The sequence below is a fragment of the Dromaius novaehollandiae genome, chromosome Z (genome assembly GCF_036370855.1).
Source record: "Dromaius novaehollandiae isolate bDroNov1 chromosome Z, bDroNov1.hap1, whole genome shotgun sequence".
Taxonomy (NCBI): Eukaryota; Metazoa; Chordata; class Aves; order Casuariiformes; family Dromaiidae; genus Dromaius; species Dromaius novaehollandiae.
In genome coordinates, this window is record NC_088132.1 from 75256944 (window position 1) to 75278108 (window position 21165).

Sequence of the window (21165 nt, forward strand, 5' to 3'; positions counted from 1 at the left end):
CCAAGTGGGTAACTCTAAATCTAATACAGCAAAGCACATGGAGAAAAGAAATTTGTTAATTGGCTATCCATTCAGGCCCAAGAGTTAAGGGTGAGCAAGAGAAAATGGCAGGATTCATATTTAAGCATGTATGTGATATTTCTAAAACTTGCTGAGAAGATTTATTTTTTTTTTGGAATATTCAATTCATTATAGTCAATTAATAAAATAATGAAAAGTAGGCACATGGAAATGGTAGCCTGTAGTCTTCTGATGGGCTTTACCTATTCTAAACTTTCTGGGAGCTCAAAGTGGAAGGATTTTGAGTGCTGCTTTATAATCGTTCCAATGAAACAGAGTTTGCCATTCTTGACTGTGTTTATCTACAGGATGCTAAATTGTACAGGTGTGATGTTTTTTAGTAGTGTTTCTTAACTCTTCCCTCTAAGATGCTGTGGGGAAAAGGCACTGTTATTCTGAAATACTACATCAGTGCTGCATCATGCTGGAATTTAAAAATACTACATGACAGTTTCTCAATTCAGATGTGATATGCACCAAGTAGGAATTCTCTGTTTAACCTCATTTGAAAATGAGAAATTATTCTGTGGACTAAAAGGAAGAATAGGCAAAAATAATAATGATGTAGCTAGGGTTGAAACTCTTCAAGTTAAAAGAAACGATCAAGTTAGAAGAAATGATGTAGCTAAGGTCAACTCTTCAAGTTGGAAGAAAAAATTAAAATGAAAAATGTGGTTGATAACTGATAATGAATTAATGCTAAATTAAATTTTTTTTTGGTACAAAGTAAAAACAGCTATTGAAATGCATTTAAAAAGAAAAAAAGCTGAGAAGTATTGTTAATAGTGGACATAATTCAAAAGCTAGGAATTACAGAAAATAACAGAAGAAAATAACAGGGTAAAAATTTATTGCCAGAAGAAATAAAAACTGAGACCAAAAAAGCAAGCATTAGGTAATGATAAAAAGATGAAATACAATGAGGAAAAACAAAGCTGTGAAATAGATACTGATGTGTTGCTTCAGAAGAAGCTTCGTGTCTGTATTAGAAGATAAAAATGAAAAACTGGCCATTCTGTTATTGCGAAGTTGTCCAGGTATTTGGTAGATAATGTTAAATCAGGGTCCCATATAACTGGGATGCAATGACTTGGAAATAAGTGATGAAGAAGTGTTACTGAAAACTTCTTGGGGGTATCTTTTTTCCTAGCAAAAATTCTGAAACCTGGAAAAGTTCTAGAGAGAGCAGATAACTCCATGTTGACATAAAAGGAAAGACCTGGCTAAATGAAGACGTGGCAACTTGTTATCAGTTCCAGAAAAGTAACGGATGACTGAAAAAATACAGCAAAGAGTTACATAAATTGAGATGAAGTTATTAAAAACAAATAAAAGATTCCATGATGAATTAGGGAAATAAGGATATTGGTATTAAAGTTGAACCTCCCCTCCCCCCCACATGTATACACCTCCCAAAACTTAAACCTATGGACAAAATGTTTGCCTTGATGAACATGAGATAGGGAAGCAGGAAAAACAAACAAACAGAAGGACATACTTGGGTTAAGATTAAACAAAAACTACAAATGATAAAAATTATAATGGGTCAATAAAAAAGTTAGGAGTAGGTTCTTGGTTCTACACCAGGCGCTTTCTCCCCCAAAAAAGAGAAGTGATGATAACTTTACTGAAAAGAGGAGTATATGAAACATGTCAGGAAGAATTCGTTAAAGACAAGGGAATGAGCTGTACTTGAACCACGGGGAAGCATTGCCTCCTCAGCAAGTGCAGGTGAAGGTGGTGAAGCATGGGAGCGAAGATGTGAGCTGTGGCCTGGGGTCAGTGGTGTGCACAGTGTGTGTGAGCATCAGGGGTGGAGATGTGAGAGCTGTAGGCTTTGCCAGGCTGCAGTCCGAGTGGGTGGGCGCCCAGTGCCGCCTTCCTTGGGGGAGGCCTAAAAGGTTGGATGCACCTACTGCTTGGGGCATCTTGGCATCTGGCTGGAGCTGTTGGTAGCCAGGAGCATGTTTGTGATCCCCTGCTTGGCCCCCACTCTTCTGTGGGGACTGTTAGCAACGTTTGTGCGAAGGAGATGGCTGTAGATTTTGCCCATTATTTACACTAAAAGAGGACAGTCAAGGAGATGAAGTGGGGATCTGGGTACTGTTGGTTTTAGATCCTGCCAAGAGGGAAAAGAACTTTTGAAATACAGCAGCAATGAAGAAGAGGGGCCAGCTGATGGGACAGATATGTCCAAAGTGAATTTATTAAGGTCTGGGCACAGGAAGTACAAGCTTTCTGTGCTCAGGAAGAGGATGTAATCACGTGTTTGTCGACATCTGGAGTTTCTCCTGTCTTCAGTTGACAAGGAGAGTAGATTTACCTGTGCTGCAGTGTCTGTGGGAGACTGTCAATGAGGCTGCTGTTTCCCAGGAGGGAAGTGCTGGTGCTGGCCTGATGGAGCTGCCTTCTGCAGCCTATGTGGGGTTGACAGGGAGGGAGAAGTTTCTGCTGGAGGATACATGGTGTGGGAGGCATAGTTGGCTGTGACAGTTGCGGCAGGCTATGCCTTTTAATACGGTCCCTTCCTTACGATGGACAACCCAAGTTTTTAAAAAAAGATCTTTCTTTGCAAAGTTAACAAAAAAACCCCTAACAAAATAAATAGAATAATATAAATAAATAGGTGAATACTCGGTGGGGCCAGAGTGTCAGGGTAACTTCTTCAAATCTGCTGATTCCCTTGGTAAGGATGGTCTCCAGTGCATAGGATGAGATGCATCAGTGGGCAAGAAAAAGTGCACTCCTTGTAACTGTGTGTGCAAAGTGTGGTGGGAAGCTGCTGAAGTTGAAGAAGGGCCAGTGCAAGGTCTTGCGCGTGGGATGGCCTAAGCCGCTGTCCCCGTACAGGAGGCGTCCCAGCCTCCTGTGGACATGGAGGCGAGCACCCCGATGTCCTGCGAGCTGTTTGGAGGAGGGAGTTGGAGCAGGGGACGCCTGGCGGTGGCTTCCCCCTGGAATGATCACGCTATGATTGTGTGAGGTCCGTGGCGCCCGAGTTTTTACAAAAGGTCTTTATTTGCCTCGAATAAATAGCAGAATAAATAGAGCAAAACAATTATGAGAATAAATAGAATAATTTAAATAAATAGGTGTGTGTTTTGGCGGTGAGGGTCTGGGTAAGTTGCTGGCGTCAGTTGCTTCCCTTGGTGAGGGGTGTGGGGAGTGCAGAGGGCGAGATGTGTTGGCAGCTCTCCTTGTCGCTGGTTGTCTGTGTTTGCCATCGGTGGGTGGCTCTGTGGGAGCAGGCGTGGGTGTGGGGTGCGTGGGGCGACGTTGGTGCGCGGGGTGCTGAAGCGTGGGCGTGCTTGTTCACGGTGCCGCTGGGCTCTGCGCGGTGGTGGTGTTGGTGGTGTTGGTGGTGTTGGGATGGTGTGGGTGTTGTGGGGGGCAGGCGAGGAGGGTGCTGTGGGAGTGATGGGTGCGGGGTGCGTGGGTCCGTGGTTGTGGCTAATCTGCCATGGTGCGGGTGAGGTTGTGGATGCGCTGGAAGCAGGTGTGAGCTTGGAGGCGGACGTTGTCCCAGGCGCAGGGGCTGTGGTGGTGGGTGCGGAGGAAGTCCTGGATGCGCCGGAAGTATCTGGTGATGCTGAGCCAGGGGTTGCGGGGCCCTTGGCTTTTGAAATGGGTGTCGTCGCCAGGGAGGCATTGCTGGAGGTGTTGGATTTGGTCGTGGAGCTGGTTGAGGAGCTGTTGGTGTGCGTGGGTGTCCCAGTGCGCGGGGATGGTTTCATTGCTGAGAGTGGTGAAGAGGTGCTGGAGGATGCGGAGGACGGCGGTGGCGGCTTGTTGTGGGGCGTGGATTGCCAGGAGGGTGTTGGGGAAGGAGAAAGGCTCGTTGTGTTGGGCGCAGGGCTGCGGCGGGCTGGGAGCCATGTCGTTGAGGAGCTGGAGGCTGTGCCAGTTGAAGGTGCTCTGTTGGGTGCGGAGGTTGGCGCAGCCGAGGGCAGTGGCGAGAGCGGGCAGGAGGAGCAGGAGCACGGGGGTGCCATGCCACAGGCAGGGGTGTCGTGTTGCAGGCGCAGGCATGGTGGCGTGTTTGGTGGTGCGGTGGTGCGGTGCAGGAGGCTTGTCAGCCTTGGTGGTGTTGGCGAGCGGTGTGCTTGAGGCTGTGCTGTGTGCCTGTCTTTATTTGGTGCGGCATCTTTCCCTTTTCCGTTTTCTAGTTGCGAAGAATTTCCTGCTCTCGTTTTCGGTTTTGGTTGTTGGCTTTGGTGGCTTTTGCGGTGTTTGCGGAAGTGCGCTTGTGGGTCCGCGGTGCCTTGGAGGGCGGTGGTGGTGCTTGTGTGGTGCTGTGGTTGGTGTTTTGGGGACAGGTGTGTTTGGGGTGGGGTGTCTGGCTGTTGCCTTGTTGTGTTTGCGTGGGGGATGTGAAAGTGCCTGTGGTGGAGGCCTTTGGGGCAGCTGTGCTGGTGGGGGTGTGTTGGGGTGTTTCCCTTTCGCCTTGCTGGTGTGGTGTGGTGGCCGCTTAGTGCGTTTGAATTTCCCTGCCTCCCCAGCTCTGTTTTCTTGATGTAATGTCCTCGCATTCGTTGTGTTGCTTTTGCTTTCAGGCTGCCGGTTCTTTTTGTTTTCCTGTTAGCGTGTGAGTGCTCTTCGTGCTCTGGGAGTGTTGCCGTGTGCCGTATTTTGGGGGAGCGTTGGGTGGCGTGTGGTGCAGCCTGGTGCGGCGGGCAGGTTGTTGTAGAGGAGGTGGCTCAGGGCCTCGTGCAGTTGCACTTTACGTATCTGCAGAGATGGAGATTCGCACAGCCTTCCCAACTCATGTTGCGGCGCTCTTTCCCCTTTCTTGTGAAGGTGATAGTAGTTTTTTTTCTTCCTCTTGTTTTTGCCTTTCCCGTGTTCGGACTTGTGCCCTCAACTCTCATGCTGTCTGTTTTTGTGTCGGAGAAGAGTCTGGCTCAGTCGTTGGTGCGTGCTTGCGTGAGGTGTCTGAAGGGAGCAGTAAGGTCTGCCGTGGCCAGGCTTAGGGGAGACTTGTGGTTAGCAGGGACGTCAGGAGGTGTTCAGCGTGCCCTGGGGCTCGCTTGTGCTTCCGAGGGCTCTTGCTGTGTCCCCGAATGTATGTGGTGCCGTGTGTTTCCCTTCCTTGCTCTGCGGCTGCATGCGGTGTGCCGTTTTGCGTTTGTCCTTCTGCATGTCGTTGTAGGGATGGCGAGGTGGTGGAAGTGCATGGCCGTTGTGGCCCTGCCAGCGAGCAAGGAGCGCGGTGTCCTTCGGCCACGCAGTGTTTGACGTGCGGGGGGAGTGCAGAGCAGGCTTAGCTTTGGGGTTGTGCTGGCCTGGCTTAGTTGTGGGGTGGGGGAGGGAAGCAGCTAGGGCAGAGGGAGGCTTTTGGGTTAGTGGTGGCCCTGGTGTTTGGAGGGCGATGGAAGAGCTGGTGCCTGGGCAGCCCTCTTGGCATGGTCTGCTGCTGTTGCGCTGCTCTGTGCTTGCTGGGTAGGAGAGGCCCTCGTTGTAGGCGCGGGTGGTGGTGTTTGGGGGATGTTGCCTTTTGCTTGCTGAGGACGTGCTGGGATGAAGAAAGGCAGCACTAGCGTGCTCTGTGCTGCGAGGCAGGTGCCCAGTTGGCCCCGTGGTTGCTGGTGTGTGAGCTGTGGCGTGAGTGGGAGAGGCCTGGAGGGGCCCTGCTGCTTGTAGCTGTGGAGGCGCTGCTGGGTGCCCTGCTGCTGTTTTGTGTGGCCTTTGGGGCTCTTCCTGGGGGACCTGGTAGCCTCAGGGTGCCGCTGCTTGTGTAAACGCCGCTGCAGGCTTTGATGGGTGCCCTGGTGGCTTCTTGGGGGCGAGCCTTGTGGGTGGTGTGGCGTGGCGGAAAGCTTTGTGTGTCGGCGAGAGGTTTGGTTGTGATGGAGGGGTGGTTTGTGGGTGTGGGGTGTAAGTGTGTGTGGGTGTGGTGCCTTGTGTCTGGGAGAGGGTTGGGAAGGGAGCGGGAGTGTGTTGGGAGGTGAGGAGAGCTTGGGGCAGGCAGTGTTGAGGTGGTGAGTTGTGGAGGCTGCGGAATGGTTGTTGGGCAAGGGCAGGAGCAGTGAAGGAGCGGAGGGAGCAGAGCCTTGCGCTGTGGCCCGTGTTGGGTGGGGTGGGCGGGGTGGGCTTGAGGCGTGAGAGCCGCGTGGCTCGGCAGGCCCCGGGTTGGTTTGTGTTGGGAACCGCGTTGCGGGACAGGCGTGACGTTGAGCATGTGGGTGCAGGCCCCCGTGAGCGTGTGGCTTCAGTGGGAGAGCCCTGGGGGCTTGGAGGGCTGCGGTGGCATGTAGGGGTGAGGGTGAAGCTGTTCGCAGCCCTCTCGCAGGCTTGTAGTAGTGGGCTGGGCACTGTTTTGCGGGGGCTGCGGTCTCGGCGTGTCGCCTTTGATGTGAAGAGCCGTGGCCCTTGGAGTGTTCCCCCGCCTGCCCCTGGAAGGGTGGTCTTTGCTTGGCCTGCCTGCTTGGTGGCCAGGTCTTGCTGTGGGGTTGTGCTCAAGGGGCTTTGGGGGCCTGTGCTCAAGGGGCTTTGGGGGGCCTCTGCTCATGGCAGCACAGAGCAGGCGGAGCGGGCTGTTGGTGAGGGAGAGAGGCTTGCAGAGAGTGGGCTGCAGGAGGGAGGGTCCTTCCTGCCTGCATTTGTGGGTCTTGCCTTTTCCCACGTAGTTTATTCCTGATGACCACCTTTTATTTTTACCAAAGGTCTTTATTTCCATAGAAAGAATAAATACGAAATAAATAAATAAATAAATAAAATGTGTTAATAGATAGTGAGGGGCGGGTGAGAGTCTTTAGCAGTTGGGCTTGGGACCTTTGTGTCCATCAGAGGAGGTCGCAGTGCAGAAGGGATGTCGAACGCGCTGGGTAATAACTGCTGGCCCTTCTGCGCTAGCTTCGCTGCTGTGCCTTGATGTGAGGCGCGTCTGTGCCTTGCTCTAGCTTCCTTTGCATGGAAGTTGAGGGCGTGGGGAGCGCAGGGTGGTGTGGGTGTGCGGGCTGTGCCGCAGCCTGGCTCCCGCGTGGTGGTGGTGCTGCTGGGTTCAGCGCTGTCCTGCCTGTTTCCCAGGCGTCGTGGAGCCCCGTGTGGCAGAGGGCAGAGTGGTGCCGCTGAATCCGAGTGCTGGCTGTAGATGCCTCTCGTGGCTTGGTGTCTTCTGGCTGTCATTGGGGACAGTGTTTGGAGGAGGATGGGTTTGGAGGGAGGGAGCCGAGTGGCCTGCCATTCTCCGCGTCAGCTTGTGGATGTGTTGGAGGCAAGTCTGCGCTATGAGGCGGACGTTTTCCCAGGCGCAGGGGCTGTGGTTGTGGGTGCGGAGGAATTTCTGGATGTGGTGGAAGTATCTGGTGATGTTGAGGTTGCGGGGCCCTTGGCTTTTGAAATGCCTGCTGCCAGCTGTGAGGCATTGCTGGAGGTGTTGGATTTGATGCTGAAGCTGGTTGAGGAGCTTGGTTCTGTTGTGCCAGTGCGCGGGGGTGTTTTCTTCGCTGAGAGTGGTGAAGAGGTGGTTGAGGGTGCGGTGGATGGCGGCGGTGGCTTGTTGTGGGTCGTGGATTGCCAGGAGGGTGTCGGGGAAGGGGAGAGGCTCGTCGTGTTGGGCGCAGGATGGAGGCGAGCTGGGAGCCATGTCGTTGAGGAGCTGGAGGCTGTGCCAGTTGAAGGTGCCCTGTTGGGTGCGGAGGTTTGCGCAGCCGAGGGCAGTGGCGAGAGCGGGCAGGAGGAGCAGGAGCACGGGGGTGCCATGCCACAGGCAGGGGTGTCGTGTTGCAGGCGCAGGCATGGTGGTGTGTTCGGTTGCGCGGTGGTGCGGTGCAGGAGGCTTGTCAGCCTTGGTGGTGTTGGCGAGCGGTGTGCTTGAGGCTGTGCTGTGTGCGCGTCTTTATTTGGTGCGGCATCTTTCCCTTTTCCGTTTTCTAGTTGCGAAGAATTTCCTGCTCTCGTTTTCAGTTTTGGTTGTTGGCTTTGGTGGCTTTTGCGGTGTTTGCGGAAGTGTGCTTGTGGGCCGGCGTGTTTGTGGTGTGTGGGGGAGGTCTGGCTGTTGCCTTGTTGTGTTTGCGTGGGGGATGTGAAAGTGCCCGTGGTGGAGGCCTTTGGGGCAGCTGTGCTGGTGGGGGTGTGTTGGGGTGTTTCCCTTTCGCCTTGCTGTTGTGGTGTGGTGGCCGCTTAGTGCGTTTGAATTTCCCTGCCTCCCCAGCTCTGTTTTCTTGATGTAATGTCCTCGCATTCGTTGTGTTGCTTTTGCTTTCAGGCTGCCGGTTCTTTTTGTTTTCCTGTTAGCGTGTGAGTGCTCTTCGTGCTCTGGGAGTGTTGCCGTGTGCCATATTTTGGGGGAGCGTTGGGAGGCGTGTGGTGCAGCCTGGTGCGGCGGGCAGGTTGTTGTAGAGGAGGTGGCTCAGGGCCTCGTGCAGTTGCACTTTACGTATCTGCAGAGATGGAGATTCGCACAGCCTCCCCAACTCATGTTGCGGCGCTCTTTCCCCTTTCTTGTGAAGGTGATAGTAGTTTTTTTTCTTCCTCTTGTTTTTGCCTTTCCCGTGTTCGGACTTGTGCCCTCAACTCTCATGCTGTCTGTTTTTGTGTCGGAGAAGAGTCTGGCTCAGTCGTTGGTGCGTGCTTGCGTGAGGTGTCTGAAGGGAGCAGTAAGGTCTGCCGTGGCCAGGCTTAGGGGAGACTTGTGGTTAGCAGGGACGTCAGGAGGTGTTCAGCGTGCCCTGAGGCTCGCTTGTGCTTCCGAGGGCTCTTGCTGTGTCCCCGAATGTATGTGGTGCCGTGTGTTTCCCTTCCTTGCTCTGCGGCTGCATGCGGTGTGCCGTTTTGCGTTTGTCCTTCTGCATGTCGTTGTAGGGATGGCGAGGTGGTGGAAGTGCATGGCCGTTGTGGCCCTGCCAGCGAGCAAGGAGCGCGGTGTCCTTCGGCCACGCAGTGTTTGACGTGCGGGGGGAGTGCAGAGCAGGCTTAGCTTTGGGGTTGTGCTGGCCTGGCTTAGTTGTGGGGTAGGGGAGGGAAGCAGCTAGGGCAGAGGGAGGCTTTTGGGTTAGTGGTGGCCCTGGTGTTTGGAGGGCGATGGAAGAGCTGGTGCCTGGGCAGCCCTCTTGGCGTGGTCTGCTGCTGTTGCGCTGCTCTGTGCTTGCTGGGTAGGAGAGGCCCTCGTTGTAGGCGCGGGTGGTGGTGTTTGGGGGATGTTGCCTTTTGCTTGCTGAGGACGTGCTGGGATGAAGAAAGGCAGCACTAGCGTGCTCTGTGCTGCGAGGCAGGTGCCCAGTTGGCCCCGTGGTTGCTGGTGTGTGAGCTGTGGCGTGAGTGGGAGAGGCCTGGAGGGGCCCTGGTGCTTGTAGCTGTGGAGGCGCTGCTGGGTGCCCTGCTGCTGTTTTGTGTGGCCTTTGGGGCTCTTCCTGGGGGACCTGGTAGCCCCAGGGTGCCGCTGCTTGTGTAAACGCCACTGCAGGCTTTGATGGGTACCCTGGTGGCTTCTTGGGGGCGAGCCTTGTGGGTGGTGTGGCGTGGCGGAAAGCTTTGTGTGTCGGCGAGAGGTTTGGTTGTGATGGAGGGGTGGTTTGTGGGTGTGGGGTGTAAGTGTGTGTGGGTGTGGTGCCTTGTGTCTGGGAGAGGGTTGGGAAGGGAGCGGGAGTGTGTTGGGAGGTGAGGAGAGCTTGGGGCAGGCGGTGTTGAGGTGGTGAGTTGTGGAGGCTGCGGGATGGTTGTTGGGCAAGGGCAGGAGCAGTGAAGGAGCGGAGGGAGCAGAGCCTTGCGCTGTGGCCCGTGTTGGGTGGGGTGGGCGGGGTGGGCTTGAGGCGTGAGAGCCGCGTGGCTCGGCAGGCCCCGGGTTGGTTTGTGTTGGGAACCGCGTTGCGGGACGGGCGTGACGTTGAGCATGTGGGTGCAGGCCCCCGTGAGCGTGTGGCTTCAGTGGGAGAGCCCTGGGGGCTTGGAGGGCTGCGGTGGCATGTAGGGGTGAGGGTGAAGCTGTTCGCAGCCCTCTCGCAGGCTTGTAGTAGTGGGCTGGGCACTGTTTTGCGGGGGCTGCAGTCTCGGGGTGTCGCCTTTGATGTGAAGAGCCGTGGCCCTTGGAGTGTTCCCGCCTGCCCCTGGAAGGGTGGTCTTTGCTCGGCCTGCCTGCTTGGTGGCCAGGTCTTGCTGTGGGGTTGTGCTCAAGGGGCTTTGGGGGCCTGTGCTCAAGGGGCTTTGGGGGCCTCTGCTCATGGCAGCACAGAGCAGGCGGAGCGGGCTGTTGGTGAGGGAGAGAGGCTTGCAGAGAGTGGGCTGCAGGAGGGAGGGTCCTTCCTGCCTGCATTTGTGGGTCTTGCCTTTTCCCACGTAGTTTATTCCTGATGACCACCTTTTATTTTTACCAAAGGTCTTTATTTCCATAGAAAGAATAAATACGAAATAAATAAATAAATAAATAAATAAAATGTGTTAATAGATAGTGAGGGGCGGGTGAGAGTCTTTAGCAGTTGGGCTTGGGACCTTTGTGTCCATCAGAGGAGGTCGCAGTGCAGAAGGGATGTCGAACGCGCTGGGTAATAACTGCTGGCCCTTCTGCGCTAGCTTCGCTGCTGTGCCTTGATGTGAGGCGCGTCTGTGCCTTGCTCTAGCTTCCTTTGCATGGAAGTTGAGGGCGTGGGGAGCGCAGGGTGGTGTGGGTGTGCGGGCTGTGCCGCAGCCTGGCTCCCGCGTGGTGGTGGTGCTGCTGGGTTCAGCGCTGTCCTGCCTGTTTCCCAGGCGTCGTGGAGCCCCGTGTGGCAGAGGGCAGAGTGGTGCTGCTGAATCCGAGTGCTGGCTGTAGATGCCTCGCGTGGCTTGGTATCTTCTGGCTGTCATTGGGGACAGTGTTTGGAGGAGGATGGGTTTGGAGGGAGGGAGCCGAGTGGCCTGCCATTCTCCGCGTCAGCTTGTGGATGTGTTGGAAGCAAGTCTGCGCTATGAGGCGGACGTTTTCCCAGGCGCAGGGGCTGTGGTTGTGGGTGCGGAGGAATTTCTGGATGTGGTGGAAGTATCTGGTGATGTTGAGGTTGCGGGGCCCTTGGCTTTTGAAAAGCCTGCTGCCAGCTGTGAGGCATTGCTGGAGGTGTTGGATTTGATGCTGAAGCTGGTTGAGGAGCTTGGTTCTGTTGTGCCAGTGCGCGGGGGTGTTTTCTTCGCTGAGAGTGGTGAAGAGGTGGTTGAGGGTGCGGAGGATGGCGGCGGTGGCTTGTTGTGGGTCGTGGATTGCCAGGAGGGTGTCGGGGAAGGGGAGAGGCTCGTCGTGTTGGGCGCAGGATGGAGGCGAGCTGGGAGCCATGTCGTTGAGGAGCTGGAGGCTGTGCCAGTTGAAGGTGCTCTGTTGGGTGCGGAGGTTGGCGCAGCTGAGGGCAGTGGCGAGAGCGGGCAGGAGGAGCAGGAGCACGGGGGTGCCATGCCACAGGCAGGGGTGTCGTGTTGCAGGCGCAGGCATGGTGGTGTGTTTGGTGGTGCGGTGCAGGAGGCTTGTCAGCCTTGGTGGTGTTGGCGAGCGGTGTGCTTGAGGCTGTGCTGTGTGCGCGTCTTTATTTGGTGCGGCATCTTTCCCTTTTCCGTTTTCTAGTTGCGAAGAATTTCCTGCTCTCGTTTTCGGTTTTGGTTGTTGGCTTTGGTGGCTTTTGCGGTGTTTGCGGAAGTGCGCTTGTGGGTCTGCGGTGCCTTGGAGGGCGGTGGTGGTGCTTGTGTGGTGCTGTGGTTGGTGTTTTGGGGGCCGGCGTGTTTGTGGTGTGTGGGGGAGGTCTGGCTGTTGCCTTGTTGTGTTTGCATGGGGGATGTGAAAGTGCCCATGGTGGAGGCCTTTGGGGCAGCTGTGCTGGTGGGGGTGTGTTGGGGTGTTTCCCTTTCGCCTTGCCGTTGTGGTGTGGTGGCCGCTTAGTGCGTTTGAATTTCCCTGCCTCCCCAGCTCTGTTTTCTTGATGTAATGTCCTCGCATTCGTTGTGTTGCTTTTGCTTTCAGGCTGCCGGTTCTTTTTGTTTTCCTGTTAGAGTGTGAGTGCTCTTCGTGCTCTGGGAGTGTTGCCGTGTGCCATATTTTGGGGGAGCGTTGGGAGGCGTGTGGTGCAGCCTGGCGCGTTGGGCAGGTTGCGTTAGAGGAGGTGGCTCAGGGCTTCGTGCAGTTGAGCTTTGAGTGTGTGCCTGGACGAAGGTGCCATAGTTTGTGTGCTGCCCTTTAGTGTGTTTGCGTCCCGCGATGGTTGGCGTGTGTGTGTGTGCGCGCGTGCGTGGGTGTTTTGTGCTGCTTGGGGAAGAAATTGTGGTGTTTGCGCTCCTGCCTTTGCGTGTGGTGGTGAGCGTGTGTCCGTGCGAGCGGAGTCTGGCTCTGCCTTCTCTGCCTGCTTGCCTGCAGTGTGCATCGAGAGGCCGAGAATGGCCCTTGGCGGGGATGGTGGTATGGTTCTGTTGGGAAGAGGCGTGGGGAGGTGTGTGGTGCAGGGCAGAGGTGGAAGGAGGGTTGTTCGGAGGGGGTTGTTGGTGTGTGAGGTGTTTGTGCAGCGTGGTGTTGAGAAGGGTGAAAGCTGGAGGGGAGAGGGCATGGCGCCTGTGGGTACCACATTTGAGCGTGCAAGTGTCATTGTGGGAAGGCGTTGGTCGCCGTTTGGAGTGGTAGTGCAGAGTCGGTGCAGAGCTGCAGAGGTGTGAGCTGTGTGGGATGACGGAGAGGTGGTTGGTCAGGTTGTTGGAGAGGTGGAGCGGAGGGCAAGCGCCTGGGAAGCCCGGAGAGCGTGGGCTGGGGTGGAGGCGGGGTTGTGCTGTGTGTGCAGGGGAGTGTTGAGCGCGTGGAGGTCTGGAGCGGGACAGGTGGCGAAGCAGGCCGGAGTTTGCGGGGCGAGGCTGAGGGGAGAGATGAGGAGAGGTGGTGGTGGAGTGGGGGTGTGCTGCAGGCGTAGTGCTGAAGAGTGAGGGGCAGATGCTGCCTTGCTTTGGGAGGAGGAGAGAGCCGGGGAGTGAGAGGTGCTGGTCGTCCCGGTTGACTTGCAGCCCCCGAGGCTGGAAGTAGGTGCTGGAAGGGACAATAGGGGTGGTTGCCAGGTGTCCTGGGGGTTGCTGGGGCGCGTTGAAGAGAATCTGGTCCCGGTGGTGATGGATGAAGTGCTGTGGCGAGCTGGCGTGTTGGAGCCGCTAGTGAGGCGGAAGGAAGAGGCGTTGGCTGGTGCAAAGGGGTGGGGAAGCGCCTCGGTGTGGCGCGGGGCCACGGAGAGCTGTGTGATCTTCCAGGAGTGCCTTCTGGGAGCCCGTGAATGGTCTGTGGCGATGTGGGGCCCGTGGAGGAGTCGTGGCAGGCGGGCAGTGTGGGTGAAGATGGCGCTGTTGGCCAAGCAAGAGGGGAGAGCAGAGGTGGTGTTGGGAGGGCGAGGAGAGGCTGCTTGGGAGGGGAATGGAGAGCCTGTGTGGGCGTGTAGGGTTGGAGTCAGGCAAGGCCAAGGTGAGGTGGAGCTGGAAGGAGAAGGGTTTCTGCAGGTCGCTGGGTGATCAGTGTCAGGCTAAGGAGAGCATGGGCGCGTGTCTGCCTGGGTACGGGAAGGTTAGTGAGAAGGGCTTGGGAAGAGGCTGAGGTCCTGGGAGCCTGTTGTGTGCTGGTTGTTGTTGGTAAGGCTTGTGCTTGGGCCTCGCAAGTGTGTGGGGCTGTTTGGAGAGGCTGTGTGGGAGTGAAGGTGTGCGCACGGGTCGGGGAAGGAAGAGGCGGGGGTCCGTTAAGGCCCTTGGGTGTGCAGGAGTGCCTGTGAGCACATGGGATGCGGCCGTGGGTGTTGAAGGAGGTGTTGGACGTCTTTGGGAGGGCGCTGCGTCTCCCTGTTGCGAGGTGCTTTTGGCCATTGGAGGAGGTCGGTGCCGAGTGGCAAAAGGCAGGCGTTGGTGCCGTGCTGGCGAAGGGCGAGGGGGAGGATGGAGGGAAGCGGAGGCCGTCGAGGCTGCAGGCAGTTGCTGGGCTGTTTCTGGCGGCGGTTTGTCTGGGCGGGTATTTCTGAAGAGCTGAGTGCTGTGGAGGGAGGCAGGCTGCGTTTTGCAAGGGCAGGTGCTGCGTGCCTGGGATGCTGGGTTGGTAGAAGGAGGTGAGCGGTGGTGTTGAGCAGGGTGGAGCAGTGGGTGTTGTATGCGGTGATTTTGGGAAGGCCTTTGACGGAGTCTTGCCTGTTTTGCCTGCTGCCCCATTGGTGAGGTGTGTGCTGCAGCGGTGGAGGAGGAGGTGGGTGTGCGGCGAAGGGGAATGGTGCTGTGGGAAGAGCTGCGGTCAGTGGTGCAGGGCATGGTGTTGGCAGGCAGTAAGTGGTGGGGTGCCTGGCGTCTGGGTGGGTGTTGGGGCCAGAGCTGTTTGCTGCGTGTGCTGCCACCGCGGGTGATGGGACGGCTGGCTCTGCGGACGGTTGCGGCGGCCAGCGCCGCAGCAGAGCGGAGCGATGAATGTGCTGGAGGGCAGGGCTGCTGCTGAGCGGGGGGACCTGGAGAGGCGGGAGAAGTAGATGGTGTGGTGGGAAGCTGCTGAAGTTGAAGAAGGGCCAGTGCAAGGTCTTGCGCGTGGGATGGCCTAAGCCGCTGTCCCCGTACAGGAGGCATCCCAGCCTCCTGTGGACATGGAGGCGAGCACCCCGATGTCCTGCGAGCTGTTTGGAGGAGGGAGTTGGAGCAGGGGACGCCTGGCGGTGGCTTCCCCCTGGAATGATCACGCTATGATTGTGTGAGGTCCGTGGCGCCCGAGTTTTTACAAAAGGTCTTTATTTGCCTCGAATAAATAGCAGAATAAATAGAGCAAAACAATTATGAGAATAAATAGAATAATTTAAATAAATAGGTGTGTGTTTTGGCGGTGAGGGTCTGGGTAAGTTGCTGGCGTCAGTTGCTTCCCTTGGTGAGGGGTGTGGGGAGTGCAGAGGGCGAGATGTGTTGGCAGCTCTCCTTGTCGCTGGTTGTCTGTGTTTGCCATCGGTGGGTGGCTCTGTGGGAGCAGGCGTGGGTGTGGGGTGCGTGGGGCGACGTTGGTGCGCGGGGTGCTGAAGCGTGGGCGTGCTTGTTCACGGTGCCGCTGGGCTCTGCGCGGTGGTGGTGTTGGTGGTGTTGGTGGTGTTGGGATGGTGTGGGTGTTGTGGGGGGCAGGCGAGGAGGGTGCTGTGGGAGTGATGGGTGCGGGGTGCGTGGGTCCGTGGTTGTGGCTAATCTGCCATGGTGCGGGTGAGGTGGTGGATGCGCTGGAAGCAGGTGTGAGCTTGGAGGCGGACGTTGTCCCAGGCGCAGGGGCTGTGGTGGTGGGTGCGGAGGAAGTCCTGGATGCGCCGGAAGTATCTGGTGATGCTGAGCCATGGGTTGCGGGGCCCTTGGCTTTTGAAATGGGTGTCGTCGCCAGGGAGGCATTGCTGGAGGTGTTGGATTTGGTCGTGGAGCTGGTTGAGGAGCTGTTGGTGTGCGTGGGTGTCCCAGTGCGCGGGGATGGTTTCATTGCTGAGAGTGGTGAAGAGGTGCTGGAGGATGCGGAGGACGGCGGTGGCGGCTTGTTGTGGGGCGTGGATTGCCAGGAGGGTGTTGGGGAAGGAGAAAGGCTCGTTGTGTTGGGCGCAGGGCTGCGGCGGGCTGGGAGCCATGTCGTTGAGGAGCTGGAGGCTGTGCCAGTTGAAGGTGCTCTGTTGGGTGCGGAGGTTGGCGCAGCCGAGGGCAGTGGCGAGAGCGGGCAGGAGGAGCAGGAGCACGGGGGTGCCATGCCACAGGCAGGGGTGTCGTGTTGCAGGCGCAGGCATGGTGGCGTGTTTGGTGGTGCGGTGCAGGAGGCTTGTCAGCCTTGGTGGTGTTGGCGAGCGGTGTGCTTGAGGCTGTGCTGTGTGCGCGTCTTTATTTGGTGCGGCATCTTTCCCTTTTCCGTTTTCTAGTTGCGAAGAATTTCCTGCTCTCGTTTTCAGTTTTGGTTGTTGGCTTTGGTGGCTTTTGCGGTGTTTGCGGAAGTGTGCTTGTGGGTCCGCGGTGCCTTGGAGGGCGGTGGTGGTGCTTGTGTGGTGCTGTGGTTGGTGTTTTGGGGGCCGGCGTGTTTGTGGTGTGTGGGGGAGGTCTGGCTGTTGCCTTGTTGTGTTTGCGTGGGGGATGTGAAAGTGCCTGTGGTGGAGGCCTTTGGGGCAGCTGTGCTGGTGGGGGTGTGTTGGGGTGTTTCCCTTTCGCCTTGCCGGTGTGGTGTGGTGGCCGCTTAGTGCGTTTGAATTTCCCTGCCTCCCCAGCTCTGTTTTCTTGATGTAATGTCCTCGCATTCGTTGTGTTGCTTTTGCTTTCAGGCTGCCGGTTCTTTTTGTTTTCCTGTTAGCGTGTGAGTGCTCTTCGTGCTCTGGGAGTGTTGCCGTGTGCCGTATTTTGGGGGAGCGTTGGGAGGCGTGTGGTGCAGCCTGGTGCGGCGGGCAGGTTGTTGTAGAGGAGGTGGCTCAGGGCCTCGTGCAGTTGCACTTTACGTATCTGCAGAGATGGAGATTCGCACAGCCTTCCCAACTCATGTTGCGGCGCTCTTTCCCCTTTCTTGTGAAGGTGATAGTAGTTTTTTTTCTTCCTCTTGTTTTTGCCTTTCCCGTGTTCGGACTTGTGCCCTCAACTCTCATGCTGTCTGTTTTTGTGTCGGAGAAGAGTCTGGCTCAGTCGTTGGTGCGTGCTTGCGTGAGGTGTCTGAAGGGAGCAGTAAGGTCTGCCGTGGCCAGGCTTAGGGGAGACTTGTGGTTAGCAGGGACGTCAGGAGGTGTTCAGCGTGCCCTGGGGCTCGCTTGTGCTTCCGAGGGCTCTTGCTGTGTCCCCGAATGTATGTGGTGCCGTGTGTTTCCCTTCCTTGCTCTGCGGCTGCATGCGGTGTGCCGTTTTGCGTTTGTCCTTCTGCATGTCGTTGTAGGGATGGCGAGGTGGTGGAAGTGCATGGCCGTTGTGGCCCTGCCAGCGAGCAAGGAGCGCGGTGTCCTTCGGCCACGCAGTGTTTGACGTGCGGGGGGAGTGCAGAGCAGGCTTAGCTTTGGGGTTGTGCTGGCCTGGCTTAGTTGTGGGGTGGGGGAGGGAAGCAGCTAGGGCAGAGGGAGGCTTTTGGGTTAGTGGTGGCCCTGGTGTTTGGAGGGCGATGGAAGAGCTGGTGCCTGGGCAGCCCTCTTGGCGTGGTCTGCTGCTGTTGCGCTGCTCTGTGCTTGCTGGGTAGGAGAGGCCCTCGTTGTAGGCGCGGGTGGTGGTGTTTGGGGGATGTTGCCTTTTGCTTGCTGAGGACGTGCTGGGATGAAGAAAGGCAGCACTAGCGTGCTCTGTGCTGCGAGGCAGGTGCCCAGTTGGCCCCGTGGTTGCTGGTGTGTGAGCTGTGGCGTGAGTGGGAGAGGCCTGGAGGGGCCCTTCTGCTTGTAGCTGTGGAGGCGCTGCTGGGTGCCCTGCTGCTGTTTTGTGTGGCCTTTGGGGCTCTTCCTGGGGGACCTGGTAGCCTCAGGGTGCCGCTGCTTGTGTAAACGCCACTGCAGGCTTTGATGGGTGCCCTGGTGGCTTCTTGGGGGCGAGCCTTGTGGGTGGTGTGGCGTGGCGGAAAGCTTTGTGTGTCGGCGAGAGGTTTGGTTGTGATGGAGGGGTGGTTTGTGGGTGTGGGGTGTAAGTGTGTGTGGGTGTGGTGCCTTGTGTCTGGGAGAGGGTTGGGAAGGGAGCGGGAGTGTGTTGGGAGGTGAGGAGAGCTTGGGGCAGGCGGTGTTGAGGTGGTGAGTTGTGGAGGCTGCGGGATGGTTGTTGGGCAAGGGCAGGAGCAGTGAAGGAGCGGAGGGAGCAGAGCCTTGCGCTGTGGCCCGTGTTGGGTGGGGTGGGCGGGGTGGGCTTGAGGCGTGAGAGCCGCGTGGCTCGGCAGGCCCCGGGTTGGTTTGTGTTGGGAACCGCGTTGCGGGACAGGCGTGACGTTGAGCATGTGGGTGCAGGCCCCCGTGAGCGTGTGGCTTCAGTGGGAGAGCCCTGGGGGCTTGGAGGGCTGCGGTGGCATGTAGGGGTGAGGGTGAAGCTGTTCGCAGCCCTCTCGCAGGCTTGTAGTAGTGGGCTGGGCACTGTTTTGCGGGGGCTGCAGTCTCGGGGTGTCGCCTTTGATGTGAAGAGCCGTGGCCCTTGGAGTGTTCCCCCGCCTGCCCCTGGAAGGGTGGTCTTTGCTTGGCCTGCCTGCTTGGTGGCCAGGTCTTGCTGTGGGGTTGTGCTCAAGGGGCTTTGGGGGCCTGTGCTCAAGGGGCTTTGGGGGCCTCTGCTCATGGCAGCACAGAGCAGGCGGAGCGGGCTGTTGGTGAGGGAGAGAGGCTTGCAGAGAGTGGGCTGCAGGAGGGAGGGTCCTTCCTGCCTGCATTTGTGGGTCTTGCCTTTTCCCACGTAGTTTATTCCTGATGACCACCTTTTATTTTTACCAAAGGTCTTTATTTCCATAGAAAGAATAAATACGAAATAAATAAATAAATAAATAAAATGTGTTAATAGATAGTGAGGGGCGGGTGAGAGTCTTTAGCAGTTGGGCTTGGGACCTTTGTGTCCATCAGAGGAGGTCGCAGTGCAGAAGGGATGTCGAACGCGCTGGGTAATAACTGCTGGCCCTTCTGCGCTAGCTTCGCTGCTGTGCCTTGATGTGAGGCGCGTCTGTGCCTTGCTCTAGCTTCCTTTGCATGGAAGTTGAGGGCGTGGGGAGCGCAGGGTGGTGTGGGTGTGCGGGCTGTGCCGCAGCCTGGCTCCCACGTGGTGGTGGTGCTGCTGGGTTCAGCGCTGTCCTGCCTGTTTCCCAGGCGTCGTGGAGCCCCGTGTGGCAGAGGGCAGAGTGGTGCCGCTGAATCCGAGTGCTGGCTGTAGATGCCTCTCGTGGCTTGGTGTCTTCTGGCTGTCATTGGGGACAGTGTTTGGAGGAGGATGGGTTTGGAGGGAGGGAGCCGAGTGGCCTGCCATTCTCCGCGTCAGCTTGTGGATGTGTTGGAAGCAAGTCTGCGCTATGAGGCGGACGTTTTCCCAGGCGCAGGGGCTGTGGTTGTGGGTGCGGAGGAATTTCTGGATGTGGTGGAAGTATCTGGTGATGTTGAGGTTGCGGGGCCCTTGGCTTTTGAAATGCCTGCTGCCAGCTGTGAGGCATTGCTGGAGGTGTTGGATTTGATGCTGAAGCTGGTTGAGGAGCTTGGTTCTGTTGTGCCAGTGCGCGGGGGTGTTTTCTTCGCTGAGAGTGGTGAAGAGGTGGTTGAGGGTGCGGAGGATGGCGGCGGTGGCTTGTTGTGGGTCGTGGATTGCCAGGAGGGTGTCGGGGAAGGGGAGAGGCTCGTCGTGTTGGGCGCAGGATGGAGGCGAGCTGGGAGCCATGTCTTTGAGGAGCTGGAGGCTGTGCCAGTTGAAGGTGCTCTGTTGGGTGCGGAGGTTGGCGCAGCCGAGGGCAGTGGCGAGAGCAGGCAGGAGGAGCAGGAGCACGGGGGTGCCATGCCACAGGCAGGGGTGTCGTGTTGCAGGCGCAGGCATGGTGGTGTGTTCGGTGGTGCGGTGCAGGAGGCTTGTCAGCCTTGGTGGTGTTGGCGAGCGGTGTGCTTGAGGCTGTGCTGTGTGCCTGTCTTTATTTGGTGCGGCATCTTTCCCTTTTCCGTTTTCTAGTTGCGAAGAATTTCCTGCTCTCGTTTTCGGTTTTGGTTGTTGGCTTTGGTGGCTTTTGCGGTGTTTGCGGAAGTGCGCTTGTGGGTCTGCGGTGCCTTGGAGGGCGGTGGTGGTGCTTGTGTGGTGCTGTGGTTGGTGTTTTGGGGGCCGGCGTGTTTGTGGTGTGTGGGGGAGGTCTGGCTGTTGCCTTGTTGTGTTTGCGTGGGGGATGTGAAAGTGCCCATGGTGGAGGCCTTTGGGGCAGCTGTGCTGGTGGGGGTGTGTTGGGGTGTTTCCCTTTCGCCTTGCCGTTGTGGTGTGGTGGCCACTTAGTGCGTTTGAATTTCCCTGCCTCCCCAGCTCTGTTTTCTTGATGTAATGTCCTCGCATTCGTTGTGTTGCTTTTGCTTTCAGGCTGCCGGTTCTTTTTGTTTTCCTGTTAGCGTGTGAGTGCTCTTTGTGCTCTGGGAGTGTTGCCGTGTGCCATATTTTGGGGGAGCGTTGGGTGGCGTGTGGTGCAGCCTGGCGCGTTGGGCAGGTTGTTGTAGAGGAGGTGGCTCAGGGCTTCGTGCAGTTGAGCTTTGAGTGTGTGCCTGGACGAAGGTGCCATAGTTTGTGTGCTGCCCTTTAGTGTGTTTGCGTCCCGCGATGGTTGGCGTGTGTGTGTGTGCGCGCGTGCGTGGGTGTTTTGTGCTGCTTGGGGAAGAAATTGTGGTGTTTGCGCTCCTGCCTTTGCGTGTGGTGGTGAGCGTGTGTCCGTGCGAGCGGAGTCTGGCTCTGCCTTCTCTGCCTGCTTGCCTGCAGTGTGCATCGAGAGGCCGAGAATGGCCCTTGGCGGGGATGGTGGTATGGTTCTGTTGGGAAGAGGCGTGGGGAGGTGTGTGGTGCAGGGCAGAGGTGGAAGGAGGGTTGTTCGGAGGGGGTTGTTGGTGTGTGAGGTGTTTGTGCAGCGTGGTGTTGAGAAGGGTGAAAGCTGGAGGGGAGAGGGCATGGCGCCTGTGGGTACCACATTTGAGCGTGCAAGTGTCATTGTGGGAAGGCGTTGGTCGCCGTTTGGAGTGGTAGTGCAGAGTCGGTGCAGAGCTGCAGAGGTGTGAGCTGTGTGGGATGACGGAGAGGTGGTTGGTCAGGTTGTTGAATTGGAGAGGTGGAGCGGAGGGCAAGCGCCTGGGAAGCCCGGAGAGCGTGGGCTGGGGTGGAGGCGGGGTTGTGCTGTGTGTGCAGGGGAGTGTTGAGCGCGTGGAGGTCTGGAGCGGGACAGGTGGCGAAGCAGGCCAGAGTTTGTGGGGCGAGGCTGAGGGGAGAGATGAGGAGAGGTGGTGGTGGAGTGGGGGTGTGCTGCAGGCGTAGTGCTGAAGAGTGAGGGGCAGATGCTGCCTTGCTTTGGGAGGAGGAGAGAGCCGGGGAGTGAGAGGTGCTGGTCGTCCCGGTTGACTTGCAGCCCCCGAGTAGGTGCTGGAAGGGACAATAGGGGTGGTTGCCAGGTGTCCTGGGGGTTGCTGGGGCGCGTTGAAGAGAATCTGGTCCCGGTGGTGATGGATGAAGTGCTGTGGCGAGCTGGCGTGTTGGAGCCGCTAGTGAGGCGGAAGGAAGAGGCGTTGGCTGGTG

General features: G+C 57.4%; 5 protein-coding genes across 20 annotated transcripts in view; 1 reads left to right on the plus strand and 4 right to left on the minus strand.

The window, feature by feature from the left end:
* LOC112987795 (ubiquitin-associated protein 2) overlaps positions 1-21165 on the plus strand; it is a 172339-nt gene that overhangs the window by 77634 nt on the left and 73540 nt on the right. The window lies entirely within an intron of this gene.
* LOC135324892 (interferon-like) lies at positions 3443-4089 on the minus strand. The gene has a single exon (XM_064501943.1). The coding sequence runs from the start codon at positions 4087-4089 to the stop codon at positions 3511-3513; it is 579 nt and encodes a 192-aa protein (XP_064358013.1). The 3' UTR covers positions 3443-3510.
* On the minus strand, positions 10715-11452 carry LOC135324840 (interferon-like). The gene has a single exon (XM_064501825.1). It carries the CDS (start codon positions 11450-11452, stop codon positions 10715-10717), a length of 738 nt encoding a protein of 245 aa, XP_064357895.1.
* LOC135324801 (interferon-like) lies at positions 15097-15743 on the minus strand. Its single transcript, XM_064501726.1, has one exon. The coding sequence runs from the start codon at positions 15741-15743 to the stop codon at positions 15165-15167; it is 579 nt and encodes a 192-aa protein (XP_064357796.1). The 3' UTR covers positions 15097-15164.
* On the minus strand, positions 17921-19449 carry LOC135324841 (interferon-like). The gene is made up of 2 exons (XM_064501826.1): positions 18834-19449; positions 17921-18057 (listed from the first exon to the last, which is right to left on the minus strand). Exons 1-2 carry the CDS (start codon positions 19447-19449, stop codon positions 17921-17923), a joined length of 753 nt encoding a protein of 250 aa, XP_064357896.1.

Bases quoted from the DNA above. Each gene is read 5' to 3' on its own strand.
- LOC135324892 (XM_064501943.1), bottom strand. From the start codon at position 4,089: ATGCCTGCGCCTGCAACACGACACCCCTGCCTGTGGCATGGCACCCCC.
- LOC135324840 (XM_064501825.1), bottom strand. From the start codon at position 11,452: ATGCCTGCGCCTGCAACACGACACCCCTGCCTGTGGCATGGCACCCCC.
- LOC135324801 (XM_064501726.1), bottom strand. From the start codon at position 15,743: ATGCCTGCGCCTGCAACACGACACCCCTGCCTGTGGCATGGCACCCCC.
- LOC135324841 (XM_064501826.1), bottom strand. From the start codon at position 19,449: ATGCCTGCGCCTGCAACACGACACCCCTGCCTGTGGCATGGCACCCCC. The intron at 18,058-18,833 runs ACAGCCAGAAGA...TTCACATCAAAG, and splicing joins TCCAAACACTGTCCCCAATG to GCGACACCCCGAGACTGCAG.